This window comes from Pan paniscus, chromosome 13 (genome assembly GCF_029289425.2).
Source record: "Pan paniscus chromosome 13, NHGRI_mPanPan1-v2.0_pri, whole genome shotgun sequence".
Taxonomy (NCBI): Eukaryota; Metazoa; Chordata; class Mammalia; order Primates; family Hominidae; genus Pan; species Pan paniscus.
In genome coordinates, this window is record NC_073262.2 from 81,128,504 (window position 1) to 81,144,965 (window position 16,462).

At 39.2% G+C, this 16,462-nt stretch overlaps 1 protein-coding gene across 1 annotated transcript in view; it reads left to right on the forward strand.

Moving 5' to 3' along the window:
- The first annotated feature begins 119 nt into the window (after window positions 1-119).
- PLEKHA3 (pleckstrin homology domain containing A3) overlaps window positions 120-16,462 on the forward strand; it is a 58,799-nt gene continuing 42,456 nt past the window's right edge. Inside the window, exons 1-5 of the mRNA XM_003815510.5 lie at window positions 120-257; window positions 4,999-5,115; window positions 10,015-10,170; window positions 13,208-13,344; window positions 14,842-15,006. Of these exons, the coding sequence (XP_003815558.1) occupies window positions 218-257; window positions 4,999-5,115; window positions 10,015-10,170; window positions 13,208-13,344; window positions 14,842-15,006 (615 nt within the window). The 5' untranslated portion in view covers window positions 120-217. The remainder of the gene's footprint in view (window positions 258-4,998; window positions 5,116-10,014; window positions 10,171-13,207; window positions 13,345-14,841; window positions 15,007-16,462) is intronic.

A 16,462-nucleotide genomic window follows, 5' to 3' on the forward strand; every position in this document is an offset into this window, starting at 1 on the left:
CTGGGCCCGCGCCTCGCGGCCCCCAAGCTCCACGCTGCGCCCGCTGTCCCGGCCTCTAAAGGCCGCCACGTCCCTGCGGCGCGCGCAGGCAGAAAGCGGCTTCGTGCCGGCGGAGGGGGCCCGGGCGGGCCGGGAGGGGCTGCCCCAGGCCCTGCGCCTACCCCATCACCGCGGCCGGCGCCGGGCCGGGAGGATGCGCGGTGTGGGGCCCTGAAGCATGGAGGGGGTGTTGTACAAGTGGACCAACTATCTCACAGGTATGGGGGCTCGTGTGATGAGGGAAGAGGGGAGAGGCGGGGGGCTGCTGAGAAGGCGGGTCGGGGCTCCTCTTCCTCCGTCTGGCCTCCGCGGACCCTCAGAGCGAATTCGCTCTGCTCGATTCCAGAGCTTGTTGAGTCCTTCTGGCCTCTTCAGGGGAGGGTTTGAGGCTGCGCACCTTCTAGAGGGTGGGAAGTGCACCTGCCACTTCTTTGCTAGTGTAATAATACTAATCCTTGCCTCCTGTAGCCTCAGGAACAATTCTCAGTCACCCTACATGTGTTGTTGCGATCTCCGTCCTTATTCACACTTAGTATTCATACTTTAAGAGCATTTTGTTAATAACTGAGTTGTCGGAGTATTGGACTGGAATGGACCCTTTAATTGTTTCAACTACAAGATTTAATTTTAATTCTTTTTTGTATTTCTTTTAATTTCCTTAACATTTTATTTAAAACGTTGTCTTGTTGAGGTTGTTCAAGCTTAGCGAGCATGATTTTGGAAGCTGTCCCCAGATAATATTCTCTTAGGGATTGTCATTGAAGTATCCTTACGTTGGGGAATTCTGTTAACTGAGAAATAGTGGAAGAAAGTGCCAATACACAGAAGGAGAACAGGCAAGTCACTTTCACCTGTGAAGTGGGTTGGAAGGAAAAACTTTGAAGAAATGAGAGACCAGCAGGAAAGGGCCCCTTACCATGACATTGGCAGCCTGTAGGCTTATTTAAAAGCTCCTTAAATTTGAGTTGTAGTCCAATCTCTGCCATCAACCAACAATGAAGGCAAGTCAGTTATTCTTTCAGGACCTCAGTCTGATAAGGCCAGGGTGATTAGTTATTTTGCCCCGGGATGCCTTCCAACTCCAGAATTCCATGACCTCACTAAGTGAGAAGATGGTTTTAACATAAATTTGAACAGTAAACAGATTTTTTTTGGGGGGGGTCTAGCATAATAGGCAAATCATGACTTGCTGCCCACTTCTTCGCTCTGCCAAAAGTATCACATCCCTCAGTAATTGTGTGGTACTCTCGACTTGTGCACCTGATCTTGTGCAAAATGTGCAGGTAAACTTTTTAAGGCATAAGCACTGAGCTACAGTTATACCTGCTTTTTGATTTATTAGAATGCTAAAGCCAGATTTGTAGCAGCAAATGCTTTTAACATTTATGATACACAGATGTTTTATTTTGTTCAAACTAAAAAGTCAATTTATTTCTATAAGTGACATGTTTTAACGGGAAACATTTAAAAGTTAGATAAATATTTTTTATTGGGCATTTTCATTTTGGCCATTGTGAGAGCAGTTATACTGTTTGGTTGAGGTATAGTGTTAACTGTTAAAGACAGTAGAGTGCTTCATGCCTGTAATCCCAGCACTTTGGGAGGCGGAGGTGGGAGGATTGCTTGCTCAAGACCAACCTGGGCCACATAGGGAGACGTGGTCTCTACTAAAAAAACAAAAACAAAAAACAGCTAGGTGTGGTAGTGCACACCTGTAGTCCCAGTTACTGAGGAGGCGGAGGCGAAAGGATTGCTTTAGCTAGAGAAATGGAGGCTGCAGTGAGCTAGGATCAGTGAGCTATGATTGTACCCACACACTTCAGCCTGGCTAACAGAGCGAGATCCTGTCTCAAAAAAAAAAAAAAAAAAAAAAAAAAAAAAGACATTAGCTTGTATGCTTTGAGATGCAAATGCTCATCTCATTGCAAGTGTTCCTAAGCATGGTGTTGTGGAACCATTGGGCCATTACTGAGATGAGTCATAATTTAAGAGTTGAGATGAAACCTGGGCTTGGTGGCGATTTCCTCATCTCCTATGGTACTAAATAACCAGGGGTTGAGCTTTTAATCACATGTGATTTAGATTTTAGTCTTTGCAGGGCATTTAGTCAACTTCTAGTATGCATTGTAGAAGCTGGTTGAAAAGAAATCTTTTGTTTGGAAGAATTTATTTTTAAAAGTTAAATTTGGGTAGATGGTGTGCTGATTATTAATTTTAGTTCATCTTAGGTCATAAGAATGAGCAGCTGTTCATACTAAGTGATCTTTAAGTGTAATGATAGTGTTGTTCAGGCACGGTGGCTCATGCCTGTAATCTCAGCACATTGGGAGGCTGAGATAGGCAGATAGCTTGAGGTCAGGAGTTTGAGACCAACCTGGCCAACATGGTGAAACCCTGTCCCTACAAAAATTACAAAAAATTAGCCAGGCATGATGGCATGCACCTGTAGTCCTAGCTACTTGGGAGGTTGAGGCATGAGAATTACTTGAGCCTGGGAGGCAGAGGTTACAGTGAGCCCACATTGTACCACTGCACTCAAACCTTGGCGACAGAGCGAGACTCTATCTCAAAAAAAAAAAAAAAAAAGTGTTATTTGAGAATCCTTTGTAGAGAGTAAGAATTTCAGTAACATTTTGTAGTTTGAGATAAAAAGAATTTTTTTAAAAAAAAAGAATTTTAAAAAGGGAATACCCGTGAATCTTTTTCACAGATATTACCCTCTGTTATATAAGTGTGTGAATCAATTAGAAATTGTTTTATTAAATATTTCTTCAAAAAGTGTGTAGAGATAATTAACAGGCTTGATTATATTAATGTGTTCAACCACTCACCTTTCACGTTGCTGCAAATTCTAAATGAATCATTTTGCCCAATATTTGTTTTAAAGAGATATTGAATTGCAGTACTGCAGGCTTGCAAAATCATAATTTGTCCTATAGGCATACTAAACCTGGGTGGAGGAATGTATTTTCACCACCCCCTGCTTATAATTTGTTTGACAAGGTAAATTAGTGTTTGGAAAGATAATGTTTTTATCATTTCCATGCATGATCAATACAATATACTCTCAAAGATATATTGTATGTCTATATTCTCATGGTTAATAGGAAATATCTGCAGGGTGTGATGGCCCACACCTGTAATCCTAGCACTTTGGGAGGCCAAGGTGGCAGGATTACTTGAGTCCAGGAATTTGAGACCAGCCTGGGCAACATGATGAGACTTCGTCTCTATAAAAAATTAAAAAATTAGCCAGGCATGATGGCACTTCTGTAGTCCTAACTACTTGGGAGGCTGAGGTGGGAGCACCTTTTGAGCCTAGGAGGTCGAGGCTGTGGTGAACCATGTTCATGCCACTGCACTTCAGCCTGGGCAGCAGAGTGAGATCCTGTCTCAAAAAACCAAACAAAACAACAGCAACAATCCCGGAAATATCTCACTTTTGGGGTATTCATTCATTCATTTATTTATTCAGTCACTTGAGAAATAGATTTTTTTGGTACCTCTTATGTGCCAGGCACCATTCTAGTTGCTGGGAATGCAGTGATGAACAAGATAAAGTCCATGTACCAAAATAACTTACCTTCTAATTTGTTTAGGTCTCACTAGGGAATACTCTGTTGTTTCATAAAAAGGAATCTTCCAAGAACCTGAAAGTTGCTGGTTTTTAGTTGCTTTAGATATCTGTCTTTCTGAACTGTACTACTGCATTCCCTGCCTTCCTAAACAGGGTTACAAAGTAAAATTTAATCTTTTTGATGACTCAGGGTTGTCATTTCAAAAGTGTTAGAGATAAATCCTTTTGGGGAATTAAGTCCTGGATCTGTATTAAAGTGTAAGGATGACTGACCCATCTCCCCTCTCGGCACTATCTGACCCTGGAAAGATCAAATTGATCATGTGGCAGGCTATGGCAAAAGTGACCAGGATACGAACATCCATGGTTTAAAATGTACATTTTAGCCATGAATATTTGTGCTGAATTGTTATTTAATAGTCATGGAAAGAACAAGGACAGTCACACTGCTCCCAGCATGGTCACCATGTTAATAGTCAGTGAACTGTTGTAAATTAGTAGCATGCTTGATAAGACTCCGGGGAACACCAAGTTTGGCTTCAAAGAGGAGTGGGAATTGGGTGCCAAGGAAAGCCATCATCCTTGTCATCAGCTTTGGCATGGAGCCAAGTCTGTGATAGATGTGAGCTCTAGTCACTGAATAAATATCAATAGAACAATTGCAGTTTCTAGGATTTCAACCCTAGCTGTGCAACTGCAGACAAGGGAAGAGGGGGTCATATGGGGAATCTGTGTTCTCACCATAGGGTATGTAGCTTCTATTTAAGAGACTGGAATTCATTTAGCACTCATTGTGTTTAAGGGAGTTTGCTTAGAAATATGTATTTTATAAGAGGCACATTGCAGAATTAGAGGGCTAGGTGGCATCTGAGAGGTCATCTTGTTCAACCTACACATTTTAGGGACTGGGAATTTTAGAGATTTATTGAAATGAAAAGATTTGTCCCCAGGGTATGATTATCCATTAAAGAATGATACTATAGGTAAGGCTAGAACCCTTGTCTTCTGTGGCTTTTCCCATAATATCATAACCCCAACTCTGTTCCTTTTTAGGAAAAGAGGGCAGTTATGCTATACCCGGTTTAGGGCTATTACTGAGGATGGGCCTTATGGGTTGTTAATGAGAACACTGTGAGCTAGAATTAGAAGTATTACTCCCCGTGTTTTTGCTGCTCTGGAGCTTGCTCCAGAAACCTCTCCCAATAAAGTGGAGACTGATGCAAAAACATTTTTGGTAAGCCTTGGTGATTGAAAATTTCATTATCAGAATGTTATTTGAGAGCCAAGAAATAATGTGGATGGCAGGTTTTGAAATCACAATTTTCCATGTGGTGAAAGTAATGTCTTTCCAATTGACCTTTTGTTATTTATGGTCTTTTTAGGCTGGCAGCCTCGTTGGTTTGTTTTAGATAATGGAATCTTATCCTACTATGATTCACAAGATGATGTTTGCAAAGGGAGCAAAGGAAGCATAAAGATGGCAGTTTGTGAAATTAAAGGTAAGTGAATATACAGAATTAGAGGAATTGGAGGTTAGATAGTCAAGGGTTCTTCAGCATACTCCAGACGAGGAAAAAAAGCATTTCTAACCACGTAGGGATCATCTAATACCATTTATATCCTTAGCAGTCAGGAGTGGCATTTCATCACAGTTAACACAATTAAACACAGTTTTTGATAATTCTCCCTCTACAAATGTATTTTTGAATGGAAATAACTTTTGCTAGTCTTCCAATTTGGATTTGACAAACAATTTCTTGTGGATACTACTTTAGTGTCCACCTTCAGTCTATAAGCATTCTATTTCATTATTGTTGTAATTAATAGAAAGATATTGTAAAAGTTGGAGGCTGAACTCTAAAGATGATGGGGCCAGCTCTGTAGGGTTTTGATAAGGTATGAAGTTGGAGTCATAAACTCTGGTTCTTTGCTGAATTTGGAGGTAAGTTCCTCTGGGTGATAGAGATGGTTTCCTTTTCTTCCAAAAGGGGAGAAATAAAGCAATAGGTCCTGCTGTAATTTTCGTGAAGGAAGATTTTATGGACCATTGATTCATTTGTGTGTGTGGTTGGAGTGTGTGGGGTGGAGGCGAAATCAGATAAAATGGCAGTGAAAAGGACTGAATTCTTCAAAGAGAGTGAAGGAAAAACTAGAGCACCAGGGGAGTGACTGTTCAACTCCCTCCTGGTCGTTTTCATTTCTCCACTCTAGCTTGAATACTTGTCCTTCATGAAGTGTGTTTCCTTTGACATGGTGAGCTCTGGGTCATAGCTATCAAACAGTCTTCCTGAAAGGTAGCCATTAATCTGACTTTAATTGCCATACATAAGTGTTGTCTTACTTTTAATGTTTTATAAATGGAATAATTCAGTATTTTCTTTTGTGTCTGGCTTCTTTTACTCAACATCATGTTTGTAAAATTTATCTATATTGTTCTATGTAACAGTAGTTCAGTCATTCTCATTGTACAGTATTCCATTGTGTGAATATCTCACAATTTTGGTATCCATTCTAGTACTGAAGGATTTTTGGGTTATTTCCGTTTTGGGACTACAGTGACTAAAGCTGCCATAAACATTCTTACACATTTATTGAACATATGTGTGCATTTCTGTTTAGTGTATCTCTAGAAGTGGAGTGGAATGCTAAGGCACTGAATATTCATACTTTCAGCTTTAATAGATGTTAAAGAAAAAAGTATTCTTGACACGTTGAAATGGTATGGCAAACTTTATTTAGGACTATTGTGATAGATTTAGGGACTATTGCATTGGAGGAGAGAAATTGGGCTCAACTCCAAGTACAAGGAAAAGTGGGAATTTATAGCCAAGGAGCAGGGTTAGGGGGAGACAGTGTCAGTGGAGGGAAAGTTACTAAAAGGTAAGTGGGGGGATTCTGGCTAAACTGACCTAACAAGATTCTTGCTGAAGGCAGGCTGAGGCCAGGGTGATCAGACATTGCTGGGAAATGGTAGGGAATGAAGAATGTGGTCAGATATCAAGGGCGGGTGATGAAATATGGTGTTAGGGGATTCTGGCTAAACTGACTTAGTAGGATTCTTGCTAAAACTGGATTCTACAAGGATGGAGAAGGAAGCCTAGGTGAGTACAGGATTCAAATGAGCCTGACTAAAATTTGGTCAAGAAGAGAATCTTTTTCTTTTTTTCTTTTTTTTCTTTTCTTTTCTTTTTTTGCTTTTTTTTGAGACAGGTTCTCATTCTGTTGCTCAGGCTGGAATGCAGTGGTGTGATCATGGCTCACTGCAGCCTCCACCTCCTGGGTTCAGGTGATCCTCCTACCTCAGCCTCCTGAGTAGCTGGGACCAGAGGCACATGTCACTATGCCCAGCTAATTTTTATGTTTTTTGTAGAGATGGGATTTCACCGTGTTGCAAAAACCAGGCTGGTCTTGAACTCCTGAGCTTAAGCAATCTGCCCGCTTTGGCCTCCCAAAGTGTTGGAATTACTGGCGTTAGCCACTGTGCCTGGCCAATAATCTTTTTCACAGATAATGCCAGATGTTTTCCAAAGTGATTATATAAATTTTTTCTGCAATCGATCAGAGTATTAGAGTTCCAGTTGTTCTGCATCTTTGCCAAAACTTGGTATTATCCATTTTAAAAATTCGGAATATTTCTGGTGTTTGTAGTGGTATCTCATGGTGGTTTTTTACTTGCATTTCTTCAATAACTAATGATGTTGAATACTTTTTTAGATGTTAGCCATTTCAATGTCCTCTTGTCGGGAGTGTTAGCTCATGTCTGTAATCCCAGCAGTTTGGGAGGCCAAGGCAGGCAGATCGCTTGTGCTCAGGAGTTCGAGACCAGCCTGGGCAACAAAATGAGACTCCTGTCTCCACAAAAAGTTAAAAAAAAAAGGTTGAATGTTGTCTTCTTTTGAAGTCCTCTTTCAAGTCTTTGGCCCATTTTCTAACTTTGGCTATCTTTCATGTTGATATGTAGGAGTTCTTTGTATAGTCTGGTTGAGTCTTTGTGTTGCAGATGTTTTCTTCCACTGTGTAGTTTATGTTTTCATTTTGTTCATGATACCTTTTGAGGAACAGAAGTTCTTCATTTCAATGAAATCCAATTTGTTAATTTCTTTTATTGGATCCTTTTATGACCCACTGAAGACATCTTCTGTGTTACTTTCTTGAATGTTTATTGTTTTACCTTTTATATTTAGGTCTATAGTAGGTCTGTACTTGACTTAATAGCAACCTTTCCCCCATGGGGATACCTTTGTCACAAAGCAAGTGACCATGTATATGTGAGTCTTTTTCTAGACTGTCTATTCTGTTCTGTGGCCCTGTTTTTGTTGTTGTTGTTGTTGTTGTTAATCCTTGTGCGGATATTACATTGTGTTAATTTCTTTAGCTTTATTCTCTTTGTATCTGATAGCCAAAGTCTCCTAACTTTAGTTCTTTTTCAGTACTGTCTTGGCTATTGTAAGCCCTTTGCATTTCCTTACAGATTTTAGAATTTGCTTATAAATTTCCACAGCTATCTGCTGGAATGTTTGGAATTGTGTTGAATCTACAGATCAATTTGAGGAGAATTATATTCTTGATGATATTGAGTCTTCTGTTCCATTAACTCTGTTTAATTAGATATTTAATTTCTCTCAGTAATGTTTTGTAGTTTTGTGTTTAGAGGTCTTGTCCATCTTTTCTGATGTTTTGGAAGCATCATTTTTAAGTTTGTTGCCTTTTCAGGTGACAACTTTGGAGGGGACCACCCTTGATTGGATGCATAAATTCTGGTATGTTTAAAAATGAGTCATCTTATTTTAGTTTCATCTTGTAGCAACATCATTAGAAATTAGAGCATTGCTTTCTTTTAAAGTAGGTATTGGTGCTTTCACTAGTATTGGCAAGTAGCAAGGAAGAGTTACTCTTATAGCTTTAGGAGTTCAGTAGTTTTACCCTAGCCTAGAAATCTTTTGCATTCATAATTGATTGTTGCATGGTTGTATGTTTCAGTGTCTGCAACTAAGAATGACCCATATAAGTAGAATAATAAGATAGCAACATTTCTGTGGCACTTACTTGCCGTAATACACTAAACATCTGGTCAATATTTATAGCAATTAATTATTTAAGTTGGGGCTTCTGCCAGATTTTGCTGGGACCCTCATAATTTGGCTCCTCCCAGCTTGTCCATTCATGAATATGAATTTTTTTTCTTTTCTTTTCCTTCTTTTTTTTTTTTTTTTTTGAGACAGGGTCTTGCTCTGTTGCCCATTCTGGAGTGCAGTGGTGTGATCGTAGCTCACTGCAGCCTGTACTGGGCTCCAGCGATCCTCTTGCCTCAGCCTTCTGCCTCCCAAGTTGCTGGGTCTACAGGTGCTGGGAGTACATGCTTGCACCACTATACTGGCTAAACGAGTATGAATATTACTTTGCATTACAATGGAAGCCTCTATTTATGCTTGTTTCCTAATATTCTCAATACATTCTGTGTTTATTTTCTCATTTAAGCTTCTTCTCATTCATTTTCTTAACCAAATCCCGCTTTCATCAAACCCTTCTTCTTGAAGCCTTTTTAAATTACTTTCTCTCATAATTACACAAGAAATCTCTGCACCAAAGAGTTAAACATATGTGTATTCTGATTGTTTTTGGTGTGTCAGTTTGTTTCTTGGTTAAGTTGTCAACTGTATAGAAGCAAAGACACCTTTTTTCTTCCCCTCTATCTTCTCTTCTACTAGCACTGCTCTGAGCTGAGTAAATATTTGTTGATGAATGACAGCTTAACACAAATTTTGTTTTACAACAAAGACTTGGGATTGGCTCATCATAATTCCTGATTAGCTCTCTTTTCTCAGAGCATCAAAGGAGGTGTGTGTGTGCAGGAGAAGAGGTAGAAAGAGGGGAAGAGATGAATGTCTTCAAAATATACATGCCTTCCATGAGTTATGCTATGATCCATAATTAAGGGCATATCATAGAGTTACTTTTCTGATAGAAGGTGGCTGTAGTTGTCATTTATTACATTCCTTCTATGTGTCAGGCACTATATATGAAAACAAAGACTTTGTTTTCAAGGAAATCAGTAAAAAATGTGTGATAGTATAACATTCATTGCAGTTGTATTTAATAGGATAAGTGGCCCCAAGGTGGGGGAGGGCTGTCACTTCTCAGTAGTTAGTATGTCCCTGTTTTCTTTTTCATACTCTGTCATCGCTTTGGCACCATTGTCACCCCGGGTCTATATGAGAATGTTGATTTGGGGAGTGCCACTGGGTGGCCCCTCAGGGAGCAGCACTGCCTGCATCATGAATGATAGTTCAATGTTTTAGGTATATGAAGCATCTGATACTGTGTGATTAGATGATTATTTGATTACCCTTAAATTACTTAAGTCTATAACTGTATTTTCCCTTTGTTTATCATCATAGTTCATTCAGCAGACAACACAAGAATGGAATTAATCATTCCTGGAGAGCAGCATTTCTACATGAAGGCAGTGAATGCAGCTGAAAGACAGAGGTGGCTGGTCGCTCTGGGGAGCTCCAAAGCATGTTTGACTGATACAAGGACTAAAAAAGAAAAAGGTAACTATAAACTTTTCCCTTGTGGTGAGAGTACTTTCTTAAATATAAATATAAATGTAACTAAATTAGCCTGTCCACTTTTAGTATCTATCCCAAGGAAATAATTAGAAATGTAGATTTACATATATCTTTATCATAGTAAACATTTTGTAAAAGCTATAAATTTAGGGGAATGGCTCAATAAACTCTTTCTTTCTTTTTTTTTTTTTTTTGAGATGGAGTCTCGCTCTGTTGCCCAGGCTGGAGTGCAATGGCGCGATCTCGGCTTACTGCAACCTCTGCCTCCTGGGTTCAAGCGATTCTCCAGCCTCAGCTTCCCGAATAGCTGGGATTACAGGCGCCTGCTACCATGCCTGGCTAATTTTTGTATTTTTAGTAGAGACGGGGTTTCACCACGCTGGCCAAGCTGGTCTCGAATTCCCGACCTCAGGTAATCCACTCGCCTCGGCCTCCCAAAGTGCTGGGATTACAGGCATGAGCCACTGCGCCCAGCCTAAACTCGTGCTTTCACTGGCTGATATATAGACAGTAAGATGTTGAAAAGGAATTTCAATGTGAGAAAATGCCCAAGGTTAAATGATCATTGAAAAAAGCAGGATTCAGAATTATGTATATTGTTAGTATTCATTGGCTGGCTTAGGAAAGGTATGTAAGAATTGGTCAGATTGTTACCTTTGGAAGTGGAATTTGTGGGAAGGAGACTCAGTTGTCACTGTATATACCCTTTGGTATCTTTTGACTTTACCATGTACGCATATTGCCAATTCAAAAAGATTTTTAGAAACTGAAAGCAAAGCAAATGATTTATGTTATTAGTTCAACTATATACAGATATAATGTGAAAATGACTATTTCTTGATAGTGAGATTATAGTTTGTCTTAGTTCATTTTCTGTTGCTTTGACACAATACTTGAGACTGTAATTTATAAAGAAAAGAGGTATGACTCATGGCCCTAGAGGCTGGAAGTTCAAGATTGGGCAGCTGTATCTAGTTGGCTTCTGGTGAGGGCCTCATGCTGCATCATAGCATGGCGGAGGAAGCAAGGGAAAGCGGGTGTGTGTGGAAAGAGATCAAACCCAAGAGGCAGCCTCGATTTATAACAACCCGCTCTCATAGTAACTAATCTAGTCCCAAGAGGTTGAGAACTCACTCACTCCTTTGACGACCTAATCACTTGTTAGAAGTACTACTTTCCTAACACTGCCACACTGGGGACCCAGACTCAACATGAGTTTTGCTGGAAACAAACGATATTCAAACCATAGTACCGTTATTTGATTTTTCTTTTCTATATTTTTTCTATTTTTCAAAATTTTTTATTAAGTATGTATTACTTTTATAATTAAATGCAAATTAATTACATTAGTGAAAGCAAGTAAATTATAGGTATTGAGAAATGAAGGCTGAGGATTGAATTTATAACAATTTTGAAATATATGAAAACATTACAGAATATAGCTACAGGTAGGATAAGAAGGAATGAATATTCACAATAGCTAAAAGATGGAAATAACCCAAATGTTCATTGGTAGAGGAATGGATAAACAAAATATACAATAGAATATTACTCAGCTTTAAAAAGCAAATTGTGACACATGCTACACTGTGGATGAACCTTATAGACATTACAATAAGTAAAAAAAGCTAATCACGTGGGGTGGGGGGAGGGGGGAGGGATAGCATTGGTAGATATACCTAATGCTAGATGACAAGTTAGTAGGTGCAGCGCACCAGCATGGCACATGTATACATATGTAACTAACCTGCACATTGTGCACATGTACCCTAAAACTTAAAGTATAATAATGATTAAAAAAAAAAAAAAAGCTAATCACAGAAGGACATATAGTCTATGTCCACTTATATGAATTACCCAGGGCAGTCATACTTATACAGACAGAAAATAGAATGTTGGTTCCCAGGGCCCAGGGGGAGGTGGAAATAGGGTTAGTGTTTAGTGGGTACAGACCTTCAGCTGGGGAAGATGAAGACGTTCTGGAGATGGATGGTGGTGATGATTTTACAAATACAAATGTACTTAATGGCACATTTTGAAGTGAATACTTAAAAGTGGTTAAAATAGTAAATTTTATGTTTATGTATACTTTACCACAGTTTTTTTTTTAAAAAGGAGAAAGAATAGGCTTAAATATGAGCAGGAATTGATTTAGGTTAGATTAAATGCGCAGATAGAGCTGCTTTGTCCATTCTGGCAAAAGTGGCTTTGTGGCTAGGACCAGAGAGCAAGACCACTGGGGCCTGGCCCAGGGAGTGTGGAGAAGCACCAGAAATTTACTCTATGAATTTTCCTCCTCTGTAGCTTATACTTCTAGTTTAAAAGGTATTGGCTTGTGAGTGGCTGAGATTATGGCTGGATGTTTAGTTTGTCTGGAGATACTAAGGAAGAAAGTATGCTCTTAATAAAAAATTTTGAAAATAGTATAATGTGAAAATGAAACTGAAAGAAACAGAAGAAAATAAATGAATGTTTATAAACAATAGTTTTAATTACATAAAAATTTAAAACTTCTGTAAGCCAAAATAAAGAAAACTGAAAGGAAGCTAACAGATCTGGATAAGGTATTTGCAGTATATAAGATAGAGGAAAGATTACTATCTTTAATTTGTAAGAACTTCTACAAACTATCAGTTTATATTGTTAAGAGAAAAACCAACATCAGAACTGGAAAAAATGTATAAAGGACAAAATAAAAAAGCAATTCACAAAAGAAAACCAAGCACTTTTTAAATGGAAGATGAGTAATGGAATGGAAATATCCTGTATAAAACATCCAGTGGTCATCATCCTATCTCTGGAAATCACCTAAACATGGCAGGCATATAACTGTCAGCTTTTTCCCAATTATCTGAAGAGAAGATGTTTCCTTAGGGCTCTTGTATCCTATTTCCAAGGTCTCACATTTCTTGAGCTGTAGGTATTTATATTCATTGCTTTTTTAAATGATTACATTTTGTTACATTGCTCAAAGAATATGAAAATGATCTAACTGTATATTTATGTATATTCTTTTCAGAAATAAGTGAAACCAGTGAATCGCTGAAAACCAAAATGTCTGAACTTCGCCTCTACTGTGACCTCTTAATGCAGCAAGTTCATACGATACAGGAATTTGTTCACCATGATGAGAATCATTCATCTCCTAGTGCAGAGGTAGGGCGAAGAGGATCTCTTCACGTGTGGTTATGCTTTGGAGTACTCTGGGGGGATCCTCAGTCATTCCATAAGATGACAGGCATTTTCACATTGAGTTATTTTCAGCTTTTCTGGGTTCTGCCTACTGTATACTCTCTGGAAATCTGTAGCATCTTCTCGATTGTGTCTGTGTGGCCAGAGAAGAACATGAAGTAGCATATTTCTCCAGGGGTCAAGGCTTGTCTTTGCAGCCAGTCTGATAATTTGGAGGTTGGAGTGGGGAAGAAGCATTCCAGGCTTTGTTCTCCAGGCTAGCGGCATAAATTCACTGGACAGCTGCTATTCTCTTTTTTTGGTAATAAGGTCCCTGCTTCAACTATGAGAGTTGATAACTTATCTTTATGAAATAACTTAAAACAAATCCTTCTCAGAACAGTGACTTAGGAATCAAAACTCAGATTAGTAGGATCGGGCTATAATAGGCTCATTCTTCATGGTAAAATAGGACCAGTGAGCTATACCACTCTCTGGGTGAAAGGCCAGCATGTTGCCTGTCCCTTTTTGCCTAACTTGGTAGAAGTGGGGCAAGAAATCTTCCTATTTCTTCTGTGGCCTTCTCTTGTTGGGGAGGAATCTTGTGTAAGAAGCCCAAGGACAAACTGACCACAAGCTCCCTGGAGGTAGTTGACCTCACACTTGCTACAGCAGCTCAGTGACAGTATTAGGGACCCAGGCTTGTTCCATCCTTCCACTCTGCCATTCTTGGTGTGTTGAGTTTTTCTCCTAATGCCCCAGGTGTCAAGATGACTGTCAAGCTCACAAAGAGGCAGGAGGCAGTGGGGTTGCCAGGGTAGAGAGAGTCCTTCTCAACTTGCTGTGCTTGGTTTTGAATCGGGAAACAAAAATCCCAGAAATTCCCTAGCCAACTTCTCATCTTTTTTTTTTTCTGGCTCAAAGGAAACTAGGAAAAAATGAGCATTTAGTAAAGAGTGTTGGAATAGCCATGACTAGGTTAGATCAGTCTCTATTCATCCCCCAGGATCAGGGCACTTTGCGATCCTGAACAAAATTGGGCTTTTTACTCTATCAAGGAAGAAGTGGGAGAATGGATAGAGGGTAGGCATGAATTGTACTGCCACTAATTAACTCTAAGGGTATTCCATGTCTGTGTCCACTTTTGGGAAAATGAAAATTATTGTTTAGGTTAGATTTCTCTAAGATAAACTTTTGTACACAGTTTTTCAATATGATAATTAAATGCAAAACTTATTTTTTCTTAGAATCTAGTTTCATACATTGTTTAGGAGACAGGCATTTCTTATACATAGATGTTTTAATGTTTTCTTTTTTCTTTTTTTGCCCCAGCTTAATTTTCTAAGGTACTGTATTTTAAATAAATTTGAACATAACATAGTAATGTGTCTGTTGGAGATGTCTTATTATTTAATGATAAGGTTGTATATGATTCCATGTAGTTGTATGCAAATCTGTTCAAGTCTTTGTGTAATTTTTCAGAACATGAATGAAGCCTCTTCTCTGCTTAGTGCCACGTGTAACACATTCATCACAACGCTTGAGGAATGTGTGAAGATAGCCAATGCCAAGTTTAAACCTGAGATGTTTCAACTGCACCATCCGGATCCCTTAGTTTCTCCTGTGTCACCTTCTCCTGTTCAAATGGTTTGAACTTCTTGTTTTGGTTTTTTCCCTCAGTAGTAATGTTGCATGTGGTTTTCGTTTCATTTTGGTATTTATTTTTAAGGGTGGAAACAGGCAGTGGGTGTGGGGGGGAACAGCTAACAAGTTGAATTTTTTTGTTTGTACTGTTTCATATTAGAGCTTCTTAGCTGATGAGCTGAGCACTTGTGCTAGTGTCCTCATTCCCTTCTCCTTGGAGGGGCTGTGCATGGCCTGCCCACAGGCTGCTTCATCCATTTTCCCCAGTGTCTAGGAAAATATTACAAAGTGCTGTGACAAAGAAAAAGTTGGGGAGCTCTATTCTGCTTGGTAAGAATTACACAACAGAATGAGATTTTAGTCACAATGGGGTACAATTACGTAAATCTTTAAAGGAGTTAGAAGGAATTTGAAACATAGTCTGGTGGGAACGGTATGCTGTACTAAGCATTTGGATCTGAACCCTCAGAGTAGCTGATCTTCAGTTTCTTCATGTGTAAAAATACAGTGTATATCAGAGAGTCACTGCGAACGATCTGACCTGCTTACTGTTAGGTGCTCAGTGTTAGTTTCTTACTTCCTTATTGCTCAGAACAAGTCCTCTTTTTGCCGGGGGTGGCAGATTCGTTGTCCTTTCTGAGCTAATAAATTTGCTCTAGCATGCTGTTAGAAATTTGTAGGTGAGATAAGCTTTAATGAGACTTCAAGTTTATTGCATCAAAGTGTTTTTAGGAGTCCATTTATAGGAGTAAGAATGCCGCCTTGTTGCTGTTTCAGCAATTACCTGAAGATCTATTTGTTAGGAGAATAGGGTCTAACTTATTCCTAGGTTCTCTTACCTGTCCCAGCAAATTTAGTTATATGAGATTTAGTAAAGATTATTGCCTAGATTTATTTTCTAATCAGTATTTGATGGGCTAATAGTTTCCTCTGAGGCAAGCGTACCATGAAAATGAGTTTTATGGCCAGATTAATTTGGGAATTGCTAGGTTAACTTAAATGATATGAATTGGGTTTGAAAGGACTTGTCACAGCCTTTTTACTTATTTATTTATTTATTTTTTTAGAGACAGGGTCTCACTCTGTTACCCAGGCTGGAGTGCAGTGACACCATCATAACTCACTGCATCCTCAAACTCCCAAGTTCGAGCCTCCTGAGTAGCTGGGACTACAGGCGCACACCACGGTGCCTGGCTATGTTTTTTAATTTATTATTTGTAGAGATGGGGGGGTCTCATTTTGTTGCCCAAGCTGGTCTCAAACTCCTGGCTTCAAGCTAAGTTTTTTAATTTATTTTTTGTAGAGATGGAGTCTCATTTTGTTGCCCAGGCTGGTCTCAAACTCCTAGCTTCAAGCAGTTCTCCTGCTTCAGCCTCCCAAAGTGTTGGGATTACAGGCATAAGCCACCATGCCCAGCCGTCACACCCTCTTTTATGCTGAAGTGTATTATGAATCTCTG